Source organism: Myotis davidii, unplaced genomic scaffold (genome assembly GCF_000327345.1).
Source record: "Myotis davidii unplaced genomic scaffold, ASM32734v1 scaffold189, whole genome shotgun sequence".
Classification (NCBI taxonomy): Eukaryota; Metazoa; Chordata; class Mammalia; order Chiroptera; family Vespertilionidae; genus Myotis; species Myotis davidii.
The window spans coordinates 325,890-343,711 of NW_006383017.1; the positions used below are offsets into that span (position 1 = coordinate 325,890).

General features: G+C 50.1%; 1 protein-coding gene across 1 annotated transcript in view; it reads right to left on the reverse strand.

The window, feature by feature from the left end:
• Positions 1-4,804: 4,804 nt before the first annotated feature.
• Positions 4,805-17,822, reverse strand: part of DNASE1L3 (deoxyribonuclease I-like 3) — a 42,148-nt gene continuing 29,130 nt past the window's right edge. Inside the window, exons 4-9 of the mRNA XM_006779121.2 lie at positions 16,136-16,222; positions 15,439-15,551; positions 12,685-12,797; positions 9,332-9,489; positions 6,435-6,531; positions 4,805-6,131 (exon numbers count right to left, since the gene is read on the reverse strand). Of these exons, the coding sequence (XP_006779184.1) occupies positions 6,015-6,131; positions 6,435-6,531; positions 9,332-9,489; positions 12,685-12,797; positions 15,439-15,551; positions 16,136-16,222 (685 nt within the window). The 3' untranslated portion in view covers positions 4,805-6,014. The remainder of the gene's footprint in view (positions 6,132-6,434; positions 6,532-9,331; positions 9,490-12,684; positions 12,798-15,438; positions 15,552-16,135; positions 16,223-17,822) is intronic.

Sequence of the window (17,822 nt, forward strand, 5' to 3'; positions counted from 1 at the left end):
CACCCCTTGTGTACAGGCCGGCGCTCCAACCAACTGAGCCACACCGGCCAGGGCGATAGTTTCAGCTTTGGGGGCCACCCAGCTCTGCTGTTGTAGTGTAAAAGCAGTGTGGACAGAACATAAACAAGTGAGCATGGCTGTGTTCTAATAAAACTTTATTTAAAAAAAACTGGTGGTGGGCTAGATTTGACCAAAGTAGTAGTTGGCTGAACCCTAGGTTAAATGAAATATATTATTAAAATTAATTTTACTTGTTTTTTTGTTTCTTTATTTTAATGTGACTACTAGAAAATTACAAATTGGCTGGCATGGCATCCCTATTGGATCTAAGCACTTTGCAAACTGAGGGATATTTTGTTCCCCTGGGAGAAGCCTGTGTGTGTGTGTGTGTGTGTGTGTGAGTGTGTGTGTGTACGTGCGTGTGAGCGTGTGTGTGAGCGTGTGAGTGTGAATGTGTGTGTGTGTACGTGTGTGTGAGCATGTGTGTGTGTACGTGTGTGCATGTGTGTGTGAGTATATGTGTATGTGAGTGTGTATGTGCATGTGTGTCTGTCTGTGTGTGTATGTGTGCGGTGTGGGTCTTAGGCACCTGTGACTTCATGAATCCCTTCTTACATTAAGTAATAAGAGTTATATTTTACATGGGGCCAGTGTGGCTTAGTGGTTGAGCATTGATCCATGAACCAAGAGGTCCCGGTCGGGGCGGGTGCCTGAGTTGCGGGCTTGATCCCCATTAGGGAAGGTGCAGGAGTCAGCCAATGGATGTTTCTATCTCTCTATTCTCTCTACCTTCCTCTCTCTAAAACCAATAAAAACAATATTAAAAATGAATTATATGTTACAACTACATTGATTTAAAGAAAAATATATTAATACTATACATTAAAATTTTCTTCAACCTAAAATTTTATTTTTTCCTTCTTATTCTCAAAGAAATGAAAACAGTCCCATAGCCCTTAAAGTCTCATGGGCCCTAGACCCTACCTCTACGATGCCTCATAGAGGAGTCGCCCTGGGCTCCACTCACCAGCTGTGTGGCCGTGGGCAAGTTGTTTAACGTCTCTGGGCCTCGGTTTCTTCATCCATAAAATGGAGACAACAAACCCCACCTTTTCAGTGCTGTGGTTGGAATTTAGTGAGATAGTGTATACTGCTGTGCCTTCTTAGAACACAGCCTGGCACAGAGCAAACCCGGGCAAATGGCAGTTATTATTATCATTATTACTACCTTTAAAGATATTTTCAACTCTAGCTTCTATGAAACTACTAAAATTTCTCAAGCAGAAATCTCAAAACAAATAAGTCAGAAAAATGAAATGAAACATTCAGGGTATTTGATAGGGGAAATAGAGTTTCCTAAAGCAAAGTGGGTCAGGAGGAATTTTTACAAATGACAAATACGTATTTTCTCCTGCCATCAGGGAACTCATAGAGGTAGGGATGTGGGCTTACTCCAATCAGCCAGAACCTGGGACACCTGGGGAATGTGTGCCAGCTGGGCCGACCCTTAAAAAGGGGTGTGTGTGTGTGTGTGTGTGTGTGTGTGTGTATGTGTGTGTGAGGCATTTGTCTTAGAGAAGGGGAGATTTGCATGGAGTTTTGAAGGCCATCAAAGCTTTAGACCTATGGAGAGAGAGACACTGTGTTTGCAGGGAAGAGGGGCAAAGAGGGAAGGGAAGGCAGAGGGAACAGCATGTGCAAAGGCCTGAGGCAAGTGGGTAGAGAGCAAGTTCAAGGAACCACAATGGCCTAGCTGGTTTGGCTCAGTGGATAGAGTGTCCGCCTGCGGACTGAAGGGTCCCGGGTTCCCTTCCAGTCAAGTGCACATGCCCAGGCTGTGGGACTGATCCCCAGTGGGGGGCACGTAAGAGGCAGCCAATCAATGATTCTCTCTCATCATTGATGTTTCTATCTCTATTTCCCTCTCCCTTTCTCTGTGAAATCAATAAAAGTGTATTTTTTTTTAAAAAAGGAACCTAGTGACATCTACCTCTAGTGGATTTTAAGGTTTTAGTTCTTCTGTCCTGTTGAAATCCCACTTTATATCCTTCAAATATTATTTGAGAAACTTTAACATACTAGAGGGCATTTTTTCAACCCCTAATTTATGCCCTCAAAAATCATTCCTTAACTGTTTAAATTAGGTGTTTCCATCTGGATTTCTAAAAGAAAAAATACAACAATTTACTACTCATTATCTGCTCCCTTTTGCTCAAATATTTTCTTTTTGTAAAAGCTATTATCATTTTAAAATCTAGGGGACAAGGTTCTTGAATTTGTATTTTTCACTGAAAAAAATCATTCATAAATTAACCTACAAAAATAGACATTGGATAAGTAATTACATGGGTAACAAGGGTTAAGAAGGAGACATACAGGCCGCTGTGGGAAGATGTAACCCAGGGTCCCAGAATAGATGGGGGAGCTGGTCAGAGAGGGCCTCCCTGACCAAGCGGGGTTTAAGCTGAGTTTTGAAGAATGAGAAAAAGTTTGCTAAATGAATGGGGGAGAAGAGCAATGCAGAAGAGGGAACAGCACATGAAAAGGCCCAGAGGCTGGGGAGAACACGATGAATGGAGGAACTAAACGGTGTGGCTATACTGTACAGACAGTTGAAAATGGGAGTTGGAAAGCACAGTCAAGGCCAAGACATACGGGGCTTTGCAGGATCTGGTAAGGACTTGGGTCTTTATCCAGAGAGAAATGGGGAGCCATGGAGGGTTTTAGGCAGCGGGGACATAGGATGAAATTTGCATTTTAGGAAGCACACCCTGTTTTTTGGGAAAACAGATGATAGGGAACAATGGAGGTGGTGGGACTAGGGAGGAAGCGACTGATTATCACTGAGCAAGACCCTGTGAGTGGGGCTAGGGCAGCCCCCGTGGCCCTTGGCCCTGAGGAGCCTGGCGCCTGTCTGCAGCTTTGTCTCACTGACATGGGACCTGGGAAACCAAGCAACCGCTCAGCTAGTGTCCGTTCAGGGCACCTATAGTTTCCCAACTCATTTTCTCTGAAGAATCGAGTGAGTGCCTGTGTGTGTGTGTGTGTGTGTGTGTGTGTGTGTGTGTGTGTACACATCCTTGTTCCCTTAAGTTCCCTTGGTGTCACTTCATTTCAGTAGCTTCTCTGAACGCTAAGGCTTGGAGCTGCTCGGGCCGGGTCCTGAGGCCCGGGATGACCCACTCTCCTTCAAGACGTGACTGTGGCTAAGACTCTGTGACCTCCTGTCCCAGCCATGACCTGTGACCTCTGCCTTCAGGACCATCTGGGTGGCAGCTCTGATGGGGACTCGTGGCAGCGATGCAGGTGTGACCCCTCTCCTGGCTCTGCCCGCCCCACGCCCACCTGGCTGGGGAGAGGGATGTCCGGGTGTGGAGCTGCCTTCATGTCCTTCTCCAGCCCAAGGGACAGGAGCTGCTGGCTTGGGGCCGCCCCTTCACCCCACCCACAGGGACAGGATGAAGGGCGGGGTGGGGGGAGGCAGGAAAGGGGTGCTGATGAGGAAGAGAAAACAACAAGGCCTGGAAGCAGGGGTGTCTCCATTTCTCGGGACTCACTTGCCCAAATACTTGCTGAGGACGATGAAGAAGTGGGTGGTGAAAACTCATTCCCAACCATTAGATGAGAGCCACATGCACCCAAACTTAAAGCGGCCACCCTTCCACGGAGCGAGTCCTGTGCACGAAAACCCAGCTCCGTCTGTGGAGGGCTGACTGGTGTCGGGCACGTGGCGTTTTACCTGCATTACCGTGTTTAAACGTCACCTGTGCGGCCGATTCTCTCATTAACCCCATTTGGCGCTTCAGGAAACGAAGGTACGTGACCTGCTCAGTGTCCCACAGCCAGGATGGCTCCCAAGTGGGCCTGGCCCTCCACACGCTGTGCCTCTTCTCGCTAAGGAGGGCTCGAGAGTGAGTTTAAACCTGGTCCTCAGTAAATAATTCATGGACGAAAGGCCTGGCCTGCAGCCACGGGGGCTTGTTAAGTGGGCCGGCTCGGGCGGGGATTCCCGTGGTAACAGGTGCACATAGTTTCAAACCCTGTGAGCGAAGCTGGTGCTGAGAGAGTGCCTACGACCAGGCACGCTCCCCAAAGGGCCATGGGAGCGCTGTCCAGGCAGGTGACCCAGGGCGAGGGGGGCAGGGGGAGTCTGCAGCTGCTTCAGGCTGTGGCCAGTGAGAAGCCCCACTCTGTGCCTCCCCCATCCCCCGCCCCCGTGCCCAGCAGTTTGCCCGAACTGAAAGCTGGCAGGTGCCATGGCTCCTGTACCCTGCTCTGTGCAGGGACAGAAGGACAGAGGGACAGAGGGACAGAGGGACGGAGGAACGGCTCATCACCGAGGAGGCTGCAGGATGGGGGGGACCAGGTCAGGGCCTCGGGCACCCTCTCTTAGGGTCTGGTCCTCTTCCCCTGCCCGCCCCCCCACCAGCACAGGACTCCTGTCCCAGCCACGACACTGGCCCGTGGGCACAAGGACGCTCTCTCCTGCGAAATAAGTTCATCTGTGAAGTGCTGACTTGACCGTTTGGACCTCGGAAACTGGACGTTTTCTGGGGCGGCCCTTCTCAGAAGAGGGGGCGACAGAAGCCTGACAGCCTCGCCACCTGCCCTGTCCACGCCAGCGAGACCTCTGAGGTTAGTTGGATGTTTGGAGAAATGGTTTTCCCCGCTTAAGCAGGGCCTTTTGGTTTTATTCTCTCGGATGTTACCAAATTTCGAAAATCAACCTTGTGGTCAATTTTCTTAAATAAGAAGCCACATGGTCCCTAATATATTAAGGGAAATGAGCAGAGTGGGGCCATGCCGATAGCGTGCGTTCCTCTGTATTTTCCAAGGTTACATATGTGCTTGTTTATGTACAGACTCTGGCAGAATACGTAGCTGGGAAGAGGGCTTGCTTCTGAGACAGGAAGCGGGGGATGAGGGATGGGGGCGGCATCCTTTGTCACTGCTTTTCCTCTGGTGCTGCTGATGTCGTTAGTCATGTTCATGAACTGCTTGAACAAGGAGACAATGTAAGGAAAAACCGCAAAAGCGGTCACCATACAGGACGCAGGTAGCGTGTGCCCTGCCGCTGGGCCCCCCTGCAGCTCTTTGGTTGCAGAAATATGATAAAATCCTCGAGTCTCTGCCAGCCACCTGGGCCTTTGATCCCCTGGGTCCCCTAAGGAGCCCCAGTAGTGGCCTTGGTGACAAGTGCAATGTGGGGAATGTTACAAGAGGGATGCAGCCGGCATGGGCCCAGGCACCTCGCCCTGGCTACCTCGCCCCGGCTCTGGGATGGGACAGGGCACATGGGCACAGGGAAGAGGCGGCCCTGCTGGGCGCAAAGTGCCAGGTGGGACGAAGGGGAGTCTGACATGGCACACCTGATACAGAGACCTTTGCGGTGTCCAAAACCTCTGGGCTCTCTCCAAATGGTGGTGAGAACGAGGTGGCCTGTGGTCAGAATGAAAGTTCAAAGGAGGACACTGGTGGTCACTGGGCTGGCTGAGTTGGAGGACAGTTCAGAGGCAGGAAGGTCAGGTGGGAGAAGCCTTCGTCCCTGATCCCTGTGAGATGTGATGGTGGCCCAACCTCAGACAAGGGGGCCAGGTTCCCCAAACAGTGAATGGCCCGAATCATGGGGTGCAGGTGGGGCCTTGGCATTTCTGGTCATTTCCGGTGGAACAGGGCCCCTCGTGAGACTGAAAACAGATGTTCTTCCTCCTGCAGCAGCCTCTCCAGGGCCAGCCTGGGCAGCGGCCATGCCGGTGGCAGGGCTCTAGCTCGGGGCGCGAAAACCCTCCTTTTGGCTGCAAAAGCCCCATTTCCTCTTGGGCAGTTCCGGGGAGGTACCAGCCACGAGGGATAATGGAAGAGTCTCCTCCCAATTCGGGTTAAGTCGGGTCAAATCCAAGTTGAAAAATGAGGGCAGTGGGCCAGTCTTGTTTCCTGGCTGCAGGGAGCAGTTCATGCTGTTAGAGCTGTTTATTTAGAGGCAAGAAACGGTTAAGAAAATGGTGCCCTTGGGTCTAGGTGCGGCGGGCCCTGGTTCTCTTCTTTGAAGAGGAGGATCTTTTCCTGTTGGTGGAGACCTTTGCAGATTGTAGTTTGAATTCAACTGGAAAGTGGTCACTGACCTCCAGGGCCTGTAAGGATGAAAGGGAGAGACATCTGAGAATGAGGAGGCACTCTTTACATTTGTGATGAGCAAATTCAGGCTCCAGGAGAGAAGGTGGAATGCCCACAGTCACCCAACAGCACACACCCTGGTGAGCATCGTCCCTGGACCAGCTCAATTAGAAGCCTAGGCAGGTCCTCAAATCACAGACCCATAGGCATTGAGACTCAAGGTCCAATGGCCCAATGTTAGGTCTCTAGTTTGGCCTCAATGATGGCACCAACCCATCTGCCCAGGACAGTGGCTTAGAAAGACAAGGTGGCAGCCATACCTCCTCTTCAGTTAACCCGTACGCTTTCTGGAAGTCAAAGATGCTGCTTGACTTGGGCACAACGGAGTTGACGATCTCTTGTCCTGTCAGCACGATCCTACAGAAGAGGAGGGAAGACAGTCATGTTAATCCACCGCTGATTTCTGAGATCAAACCAAGGTCCATGCTTGACATCTGAAGTTGACTGAGCAGCCTGGACCTGTCACGCGGTGCTCAAAGTCCACCCCTGGTTTTAGCCTGTGACCCTCAGGACAGTGCCCAAGATTGGGAAATAGGATTAGCTCCTCTGTGGCCCTGTGGGCACCAGGACAGTCTCTCCCTGTGTGGACAGGTGGCCCTGGTGGTGGGAGAGAAGACTTTATATGATCCATGGACACTATATAGCAGTATCATGCATTCTAAGATTATCGTTTCCTTTGCAATTATTTTTCACTTTTCCTGATTTGATTATGGAGAAAGGTGCTGGCTTGTCTTTAATACTCCCTAAGCTTCTACTCTGACCACGAGAGAGCAGGCTATAAGCAGTAAAGAGGCAAGAGAATTAAGGCAGAATTTGCATTATTCAGTTTTCACTGGAATTATTTGTACAGTTATTTTCGGCTTATGGCAAATGACGCCAGTTTCTTACCTTGGTATTATAACATTTCTTTAAAATTAATTTATTTCAGTAAGAAACAAATGTATTTAAAGACAAATATGGAGAAAAACCAATGGGTACATGATAGTTAACTGAGCTTTGAAACATGAACTCTAATGGATACCAAGTGGGGTGATGCACTTGGGGTCTGCATGGCCCTGACAGGCTGACTAAAGACTGACAAGATGAGTCCAGCTGCTGGCTCATGACCATCCACTGAGCTTCCCTGGCTCTGAAGGGCCGACTGGCTTCCTGTGTTGGCTAACGCCATCAGCTGGTTAACTTTGAACTCCATCCACAAGTAAGCTCTTCACATGCAGGTGGAGATTTCTGAAAGCCATCCTTTCCAACCCAGAGAGTCAAAGAGAACATAGTTAAGGCTCCCCCATTTCTGACTTCTACTCGTAGGTATGTGCACAGGTGGGCCGCTGATGTTCAAGGGATATCTGAACACAGAACAAAGACTCGCATTGAGTCAAAACAAAAATATTTATATGCCTTTTACAAAGCCACCAAAGATACATGCTGTTAAGGAAAACATAGACTTGACGTGGGGTGGTGAACATACAATACAGTATACAGATGGTGTGCACCTGAAACCTCTATACTTTTATTAACCAGTGTCACCCCAATAAATTTAATGAAAAGGGAAAAAATCACACGTCATCCTGCCATCCTTTGGCATGCATGTGTGTAACACCGGGGTCCCAGGAAACACTGTTTTAAACCTGTTCCCCACCCCAGCTAATCTGCTGTGAACTTCTTTCTCTCGGGTTCACTGTTCTTATGCTTCGACATTTTCCATCACCTCCCTTGCGTTTGCTGGGGAGAAGAATGGGGCCACAGAAGGGACTTGATGTGCCCAAGGCCACACAACTGGCATGTCCCTTGCTGGCAGCCCCTCAAAATGGAGGGAGGGGAAGAGAGCTCAGTCTCCCGGGGCCTCCCACCTTGACTCTGCTCCCCCAGTGCGAGGGCTGCTTCCACCGCCCAGGGCTGGAGTGATGACTTCTGCACTGGACACACCAGCCCTGAGAGCTCCGAGAGGAGCAAAGGAGGTCATGGGGTGAAAATGAAAGCCAGACCTCAGAATGAGAGAAGTGAGAACAAGTGTGCATTCGCAGGTGGCCATCGCATGTTTTCTCCGTGACAGGCTGAGCCCTGGGAACAGAAGCCAGCGTGGGACCAGGGCTCCTAGGGGATTCCCTGCCTGCGGTCTCTTCTGTGGGAGGCCAGGTCACGAGCATTCACAGGCTTCAGGCATTCTCACTGCCTCCCTCCCGCCTTAAGGAGCAAAGGTGAAAGCTGATGGAACATCCCCAGAGAGATTTTACACATACAAGGGCATGCAGTTATTTAAATGTATGTATTTTCATTTTGGAATGTGCAGCAAAAGCTTTAGAAGTGTAAACATTTCCTTGCTCTAACTGCTCTCATGTTTAAGGAAGTCATAAATATATGCATAAAGTACATATAGAATCAGAAATGTTTAAGTAACTGACCCTGAATAATATGATAACCTAATGCCCAATCCTAGTGCCTAATGATAAGGGATTGGATGAGTAAACTGCGACATGTCTTTGTGATGGGATAATTAACAGCAACAAATGTACTGAGCGCTTATATGGCAGGCTTTGTGTTACAGGATTTACATACGTTACTTCATTTAATTCTCATCCTGTGTCCATGAATGAGGTAGTACTGTAATCTCCATTTTATAGGTGAGAAAACAAAGGCACATGTCTCTTAGTCACAGACATATTAAGTGGCAGAGTAAGGGTTTGAACCCAGGCCTGTCTGACACCGAAGTCCATGGTGGCCACTGCCGAACTACGGTGCCCAGTTCATGCAGTTTGTAGGCTGTGCAAAGCTCTAGGTCAGCGGTTCTCAACCTGTGGGTCGCGACCCCTTTGGGGGTCAAACGACCCTTTCACAGGGGTCGCCTAAGACCATCGGAAAACACATATATAATTACATATTGTTTTTGTGATTAATCACTATGCTTATGATTCATAACAGTAGCAACATTACAGTTATGAAGTAGCAACGAAAATAATTTTATGGTTGGGGGTCACCACAGCATGAGGAAATGTATTAAAGGGCCGCGGCATTAGGAAGGCTGAGAACCACTGATCTAGGTGGAGAGGCCTGAAATGTGACTCTGCTCTCCAAGCCAAATGCCTCATCTGACCAGAGGGGGGCGCCTCTTCTAATGCATATAAGCCCTGCCTGGGCTAGCGGCTCGGCAGCTGTCTCCCACCTGTCATAGGCGCAGTTGGTGCTCGTCCTGACAGTAGTGTCCTCTTGGTCCCCGATCAGCCAAACGAACTTGCTGTCGGTCCTCAGGCGGATGCTGCTCCAGGCCTTCTTGGGGACATAGCTGCAGCCGGCATTGAAGTCGCCCATGAAAATGAAATTCTGAAAGACATGATTTGGAGCATCAGTGGCCGGATGGGCTTTGTGGCCAAGCTCTGTCACTCGGCACTGCCAGCCATGACTCCGTCCTCCATGCTCAGCAAATGACGGGATACAGTGTGTCCTCCCAAATTCGTGTTTTGAAGTCCTAAGCCCAGTATCTTAGAATGTGACATTATTTGGAGAGGACCTTTAGAGAGGTAATTAAGTTAAAATGAGATTATATGGGTGGACCCTAATCCAGTATGACTGGTGAGAAGATTAGGAAGGGAGAGGCCTCGGGAGGAACCAGCCTGCTGACACCTTGATCTTGATCATCTAGCCTCCAGACTGTGAGGAAATCAATTTGTGTTGTCACGCCACCCAGTCTTTGGTACGTTGCTATGGCAGCCCTGGCAAACTAAAATAGGGTCTTTCTTAATTTCTTTTTGTTTTTTACAAGAAGAGGCCACAGTTTAAAACTGAGTCACAGAGGGGACTGTAAGTCCAGAGGGAGGAGGGAGCAAGCAACTTCCAGAGTCGGAGGGGAGAGGTGTGGAAAGGGCACCCACCCCCACCCCCAGAGGAGCCCCAAGACATCCATCTTTGGAACGCAGACACCATCATGCGAGGAAGCCCAATCTACATGGAGAGACCCACTGGGAGAGGGATGAAGTCTCCAGGCAGCACCAATCTGCTAGCCATGCGAGTGAGCCAGCATGGAGTGAATCGTCCAGCCCCAAACCAGCCTTCAGAGACCGAAATCCCAGCTGACGTCCGACGGTGCCGCCCCAGAGAGATCAGGAGGCAGAACCACTGAGCCAGGCTGCTCCTGGGTCCCTGATCCCCATGGGATCATAACTAATGAATTGTCATTAAAAAAATAAATCAATGAAACTGAGTCACAGTTTTGATGAGTATTTGACAGGCAGGTGTGTACAAGGGCGGGTGTTCTTAACAGGGAGGGGGTGTTTGCTGTAGCTGCTCCCTCCTGTTCTGAGTCACCATGTCTCCATAATTCATGCAGGGTTAGGTGGGGATGAAAGGCTGCTAATTGATTCCCTCGAATCTTTTTTCTCTGGCTCAAACATATGAATGAAGAATGCCTTTTGTTTCCAAGCAGGAAAAACAAACTTGGGTGGTGTATTTAACAGCTTGGGCACCGCTCTCTCCCTCCTATTGTCCTGAAGCTGGAAACTTATTCCTGTGAATTTTGTCTGTGGAGGAAGTGGGAAGAACCTTAGGTCACCACCAGAAACATTCTATCTTGGAAATGTTTTTCCGTGGAGGGCTCTTGGGACAGGATTTTAATTTTCCCCAATCCTGAGGAAGCGCCCGATTTCCTTGTTTGTGCTATCGTTTGGGGCTGTTGCTGACTGTAGAGTTTTCTTCAAAAACATCTTATTTTGACCTCTGATCATGGTTCTCCCTGTGACTGATGGGCACAGTTGAGGACAGGATGTCATCCTTAACCCTAGTGACTACCAGCTTCTATTAATAAAGGCACGATTCACCGAGCATTCTCTGTGCGCCAAATCCAGCATTAAGTGTTTTCCTGAAGTTTCATTTCAATCTCACCAACACTCGGAGGTAGAAGGGCCTTAAGCCCCTGTGGAAACAGGATAGAGGGCCTGCTCTACACCACTCCACTGGGAGGTTCAAGGGGTGACACCAAGAACTGAACCCCAATCTGCCTCACTGGAGGTTTCTTCAGCACGAATTTCTCCTCTTCATTTTTGTGCCACGGATACCTCTTCAGTACCCAACACTTAACAGATGCTCAATACATTCTTGTTGAATGAGTGAGTCTTTCTCTTGACCTGCTCTTCACAAAGAAGCAATGAAAGACACCCCCTGTGTTCTCCATGCCCAGCCCTGGGCCACACTTGACTCATTTGCACTTCCAGCCGTGGAACTGAGAAGGAGGACAGGACCAGTGGGGTCACATCCCGAAAGGAGGAAAGAAGAGTGCGGAAGAGCCCTCTCGAGCACTTCCATGTTTGCCAAGCTCTTCCGCCGACCTCACAGCCACAGGTAGTGGCCTCCCGGTTTCCCATGTGAGGAATAATTGAGGCCAAGGGATAGTAGATGTGTTGTCCTGCTATGAGAGTAGCAACCCTCCTCCCCTCAGCCCCTGAGGTCAGGGTGGAGCTGACACAGAGTTAGCCGGTCAGAGCCTCAACCCCCTGGTCACAGTGATGGGTTCAGGGCTGGACATGTGACCCAATCAGAGCCAATAGGACTCACTCGCAGGGTATTGGCTGCATGGTGGGAGAGGAAATTTGTCATTTGGTCTAGAAGCTGCTGGTGGCCATCTTGCCGTCCCAGAGGGGAGCTAGCCTGAGCCTGGATGCCGCCGCTCCCCCCCCCCAGAGGAAAAGGGGGCCAAAGGTGGACAGAAACAAGCCAAGCCCTCGTTACCCTGCGGAGCCCTGGACCAGCGGTGCCTGAGCCACTCCTGGACATCCTATATAATAAAAGGCTAATATGCAAATCAACCAAATGACAGAACGATCCCTATGACGTGCACTGACCACCAGGGGGCAGACACTCAACACAAGAGCTGCCCCCTGGTGGTCAGTGATCTCCCACGGTGGGAGCACTGCTCAGCCAGAAGCCTTGAGCCAGCTTACAGCTGGTGGCGAGCACAGGGGCGGTGGCTGAAGCCTCTTCTGCCTCCATGGCAGTCAGACATCCCCCAATGGCTCCCAGACTGGGACAGGGCACAGGCTGGGCTGAGGGACCCCCTGAGTGCATGAATCTCATGCACTGGGCCTCTAGTTTTAGTTATAAGAACCAATAAATGGCTTCTGCCAGTTTGAGATCCTGTCACTTGCACCTGAAAGACTGCCAACCTCTGTGTGTCACTGTTCTCACCTGCAAAGTGAGGATGATAAAGGTAGCGACCTCGTGGGGTCACTGGGAGGATGCAATACACTGGTCCATGTCCAGCCGCAGCACAGTGCCCGGCACAGTCCCTCAGGGAACGTGCGCAGCCATGTGAGTGGAGCAGGTGTGAGCGCCCCAGACCCACCCAGTGCACCGGGCAGATTTCGCAAGAAGGAGATTTAGGGCCGAGGAAAGGCCCACAGTGAGGCTCCGACAGGGTGGTCTGCACAGGCTCTGAGCCCCTCACTGCCCGGGGAGTCACCCCTCCCTCTCGGGGACCAGATTCCGCCCCTGCCAGCGGGGAAGCCAACAAACACGGAGGGTCATCACCTTTGCCTTCCAATGCTCCTTCAAGTACTCGTAGACATCGACCAGCTCATCGATCTCCTTCACGGACGCCTCGGGCGTGGTGTGCAGGGGGACAATCACGAAGTCCTTGACCGCTGGGGAGCAGGAAGGAGGCAGAGGTCACGCGGTTGCCCTGCCAGTTCCAGGGCGGAGGGAAACGGCTGTCCTCCCGGAAGGCGCGCTCCCTGCCCTGGACCCCCACTTCCAGGGGGTCCCGCCCGCCCGGGGGTGAGAGTGCATGATCTTAGGATCAGGAGGCGGCTGCTTTCTGTACACGAGAGCCTCTCTTCTCCCACTCGCCCTTCGCGGCTGAGAGAAAGCTGGGAGACCGTGTTCCTTGCTGGCACTGTGGGTGTTTCTACTTTCTCATTTTTTAAAAAACTGTATCTTCTATTTTTTTTGTTTTAATAATAAGGCTGGCTTTTGTACTAAGAAGTTTTTTTCTAATGAAAAAAATCAAAGCGCGTCAGTTTATACACCCTTTGCAATCAGGGGGAAAAAAGCCCAAAAATGTTATTTAAAAAATAAAGCGGATGTTTGGGAAGTGTCTAAAAACCGGGCCCAACGGAGGGGCCCAACGGAGAGGCCCGAGGAAGGGCATGTGGGCGGCCTCGGAACCAGGCCATGCCCACTTGCCAGTAGCAGCTGCTATGCTCTGAACGCCTAGTCCTCCGGCTCCCCTCGTCCCGTGCCTGGGTCCCCACTCCTACTTGGGAGCTGGGTGCTGCTGGGTGGTCACACAGTGGGGAGCCAGGACCTGGCAGCCTGTCTCCAGGACACGGATCCAGCAGCCTCATCGCCCACTCTGCTCCTCACACCTCCACTGCACCCCCATCCTCTTGGTGGTCCCCCCTGCGCTCCCCAAGCCCTTTCCCACCTCTGAGCATGTGTGCTCACTCTGCCCTCCCTCTGCCATCTGCGAGTCCTCTCTGACTGATTTCTTCAGGTCACAGCCTAATGTCACTCCCAGGGGCCTCCCCTGGTCTCCACCCACCTCGAAGGCGGGCCCCTCACCCTGCTAGGCAATATGTCTTGCCCACTTCCTTCATGCTCTGAACTTATTTGCTTTATGTCTGTGTTTGGCCACTGGCACCAGGGCTGTGAGGGCAGGCTTATCTGTCCCGCTCACCCTTTTGGCTCCAGTATCTAGCACCGTGCCTGGCACGCTGGAGGTGCTCAAAATGTTTGTTGATGGACCGACTGGCTGAATGAATTACAAGATATATGAATAGCTAACTCCTTCTTCTTTCACCCCAGATAGAGAGGACATAAGGAGCTTTTCTCGAACAAGAGAGAAAACTAAACAGGACATGGCTGAGGTGCCATCCCCAGGAGAGAGAAAGGGGTAGAGAAGAGTGGAAGTTGGAAGCTCAGTACGGACAGGTTTGTTAGCAATTCACAAAGGACTCACTAGGAGAAAATATAGTCAGCAAGGGGGCGAGGGGTGCTCTGAACACTGCTCCGTTCAGCTAAATGTGAATCATGAGCGTGACAAAGGATTATTGCACGTGCTCTCTGAAGGGGACTTCTTGCCCTCAATAGCCCCACAGCCTCTCTTCCCTCCTGGGAATTCCCTCCCCATTCTCGTATGTTTGTCAGCTCTGAGGTCACTGACCCAGGGCAGAACTAGTTCAGGGGGTTTATATTTGTAGTTTTAGGTATACTCACCTGTAGCTCTGCATAGATTTGCTTGGTCATTATCTGTCTCCTCTGCTAAAATATAACTTCACGAGAACAGGGACCTTGTCTATCTTGTCTGGCACCTGGGAGAGGGCCTGGCACATAGTAGGTACTGAAAATATATTTGCTTCTATACAGCTCCAAATGGCAAACCAAATTTATTCTTGACTTCCCTTGAGTGTCACATAGTGAGTAAGAGCATGAGCTCCTGAGATGGTGGCTTGGGTCACAACCCTGTCTCATCTACTTCAATAGGTGCTGGGTGAACTTGGCTCAGTGACTCCATCTTTGAAGTGGAGACAATCCTAGTTTATTTCAAGGAGTTTAGAAGCCTGGCACTAATCAGTGATCAACAATGGTTAGTGGCTAATACAAGTACTATTGTTGTTCAAGTTCAGGCTGCAATCATTTGGATTTCTGTGGAGGGGACTTCTATGTAGTTACGAGAGGGAGACCCTAGGTTGAGGAGTTCAATTTTGCTGGCCATCACTGGGATTTTTTTTTTTAATGAAGAAATGGTTGTACTTGGTTGGGACTGAGGAATTAAGGTAAATAATTCCTATCAGCCTAAATGCCCCAAAGGCAGTGGAGTTATCATTGATTCCAGAAGGTGGGCTCCAGGCTGGGGAGTTCTTGAGTCATGGCATTCTGAGAAGCCAGCCTGGTGCCATCAAACTATACTGCATCTTCTACAGTCATTAGAAGTTCATATATATATTAATTTCAGAGAGGGAGAGAGAGATATAAACATCAATGATGACAGAGAATCATTGATCGGTGGCCTCCTGCACGCCCCTTACTGGGGATCAAAACAATAACCCCAGCATGAGCCCTTGACTGGAATCGAACCTGGGACCCTTCAGTTTATAGGCCGATGCTCTATCCACTGAGCCAAACCGGCTAGGGCCAGGTATTAGAAGTTCTTAATGGCCTTCTCCATCGAGCATAAAGCCTCCTCAAAGATGCTGCATAAACTCCAGGGTCACAGCTCACACTCAGGGCTGTTGCCCACTTGCTCTGGGGAGATCATGGGCAAGAGAGGTGTGTGGGTCTCACCAGTTTGAGGTGACTGGAACCAGACCACAAAGGGCTCTCTGGAAAATACATCTGTGTCTCCATCCTGAACGTCATGGTAGTGGTAGTTTTGCTTCACAGTCACTAGCTTTTCCCTAGAGGAGAAAAAAGAAGTCCACCCAGCTGAGTCAGCTGTCTTCTTCTTTCAAGAAGTAATTATGTAGGTTCCCACGGCTTCATTAGCCTCCCAAGTGGGCTCGAGAGCTGGAAAGGATCTTTACCTTGAGAACAAGGCTCAGTCAACTCTTCTCAATGGCCAGGGTCCTTTGGGAGCCAAAGAGCTGAGCAATACTAAGTATCTGGGGCACCCACAGTTAATGTTCAGACTTAGAACAAATTACTAGTAGGAAGAAGGTGAGAATATGAAGTTCTGGAGTCAGCTGTGCTGGGCAACTCAGGTTTCCATCCCTGGACCAGGACTTGACTACGAAGAAGGAAGAAATCCCGAACCCCTTGACCAGGCAGCCGCTGGGTTAACCAACGAATTAGGTGTGAGGAAGCTGCTCATGTTTTTTTAGTTTGAAGTATTAATACTTTGCACCAGTCCCAATTTCAAGGGCAATTACTTTTATTGATATTGAGAACTGGTTAGAGATCAAAATTTAATTTTGAAGAAAAGGTATGCATTTTGATTAAATTCATAGCCATCATTTACACATGAACCATAGATGATACTTACTTGTAGATAAAGGCATACTGTTCTTTATATGTCTTTCTTCCCAGCCGAGAGCTAATCTCACAGTTGTATGTTGTGGCTCTTGAATTTCTAGAAAACAAAGATTTTACATTGAATCTTAAAAGAAAGCATTTCCCTATTGCAGAGATTCCCCTCTCTCCAATCTGCCTCCATATCTCCAATGGCACCATGGAGAGTCTAATAAGAAGGGCCACCATTGGATGTAACATCTGCCAGGATCTTTATTTCTTGTCCTTATAGGTAGATGCTACTGTTACCCCATTTTTATCGTTTGTAAGCACAAAGCTGGGGTTTGAACCCAGATCCTACTCACTCCCGAATCCATATGTTTGGGCCGGCACCTGTAAGAGACCATTGAGACCATAGAAGCTTCAGGCCAGAATCAGCCCAAACCCCACTCTGGGCCATGGCTGGGGCTGCAGCTCATACTCCCTGTTGGAGCAACCTTTTCTGGTCACCTACCCAGGCACCACCCCTGAGCATTTATCCTATGCAGGATTCTTAGTCACATTTTCGTTGGACATCCTTTCCTGCTCTGAAAACCCCCAGGCATTAATAAGCCCAGAACTATAATTTCAAACCAGCTGTTGTTTATTTTCTGGGAACTGGGGATACAGCCATGAAATCCCATTGACCCTAACCCTCACCTTCCTGGAGAAATCCGACTCTCAGTGTGTTTGCTAAACCTGCTGATCACTCCACCCTGACAGAGCCTGACCCGGTGTTCCTCCCTCTGGCCGCAGAAAAATCTAGGGCATGTCTGACCCCAGGCATGGTCTCAGGTTCAGTTGGAAGAAAGCAGAAGGGACCTTTAGGGGCCCAGTTAGACCCCACAGAAACTCCTGGGGCTTTAGCTGCATGTTCTAAGGCAGATTGGCCCCTGGGGTCCCAGGAGTGTGGACAATGGATTCCTCTGGGCTTCGAGTCTGGGAAGTTGGCCCTCATCTGATTCTGGACTGCTACGTCCTGGGTTGGCAAAATGTTAGAAATGACTCAGCCGTGAACTGCCTGAGGTCCCTCCTGGCTTCCAGGGGAAGGGAGCGAACAGGCCTGGCTCTGCCTGGGGTCCATAGGACAGTCTAGGGAGGTTGGGGGAACTGAGATAACTGGAGGCAGGAAGACTCTCGGGGCCGACTGGGGGAGAAGCATGAAGACCCCTCCTCTCGGTCCCTCATACTTCTGAAAACTGACTGGAGTCGCTCCAAAGACAACTGAGGGGGCTCAGAATAGAGCACTGGCTTTGGAGTCAGACCTGACCCAGGTTCAAAAGTAGGCTCAGCCATTTGACGACTGGGTGACCTTGTGCCGGTCACTCTTCCCTGTGCCTCGGCTCCCTCACCTCTAAGAGGAACAGTCATAGTATCTACCCCACGGGCTTGTAAATGAATTAACAGGATGCCTGGCCCATAGCCAGGGTGTTGATGGTAGCTGTTACCTGGGGCCCCCTGGACCATCATTTGCCATTATTATTCCACTGCTACATGCCAGGCACATGCATGACTTAATTACATGCCTGATTTATCTTCCACATCCCAGGAAGATTGCTTCTATTGATAGCCCCAATGAAGAGACAGGGAAAAGGAGGTTGGTCACTTGCTTGAGCAGAACCAGGATCCAAACCCAAAGTGTCTGAGCTGAGCATCGGTGCCTGAACCCTGTGCTGCAGGCC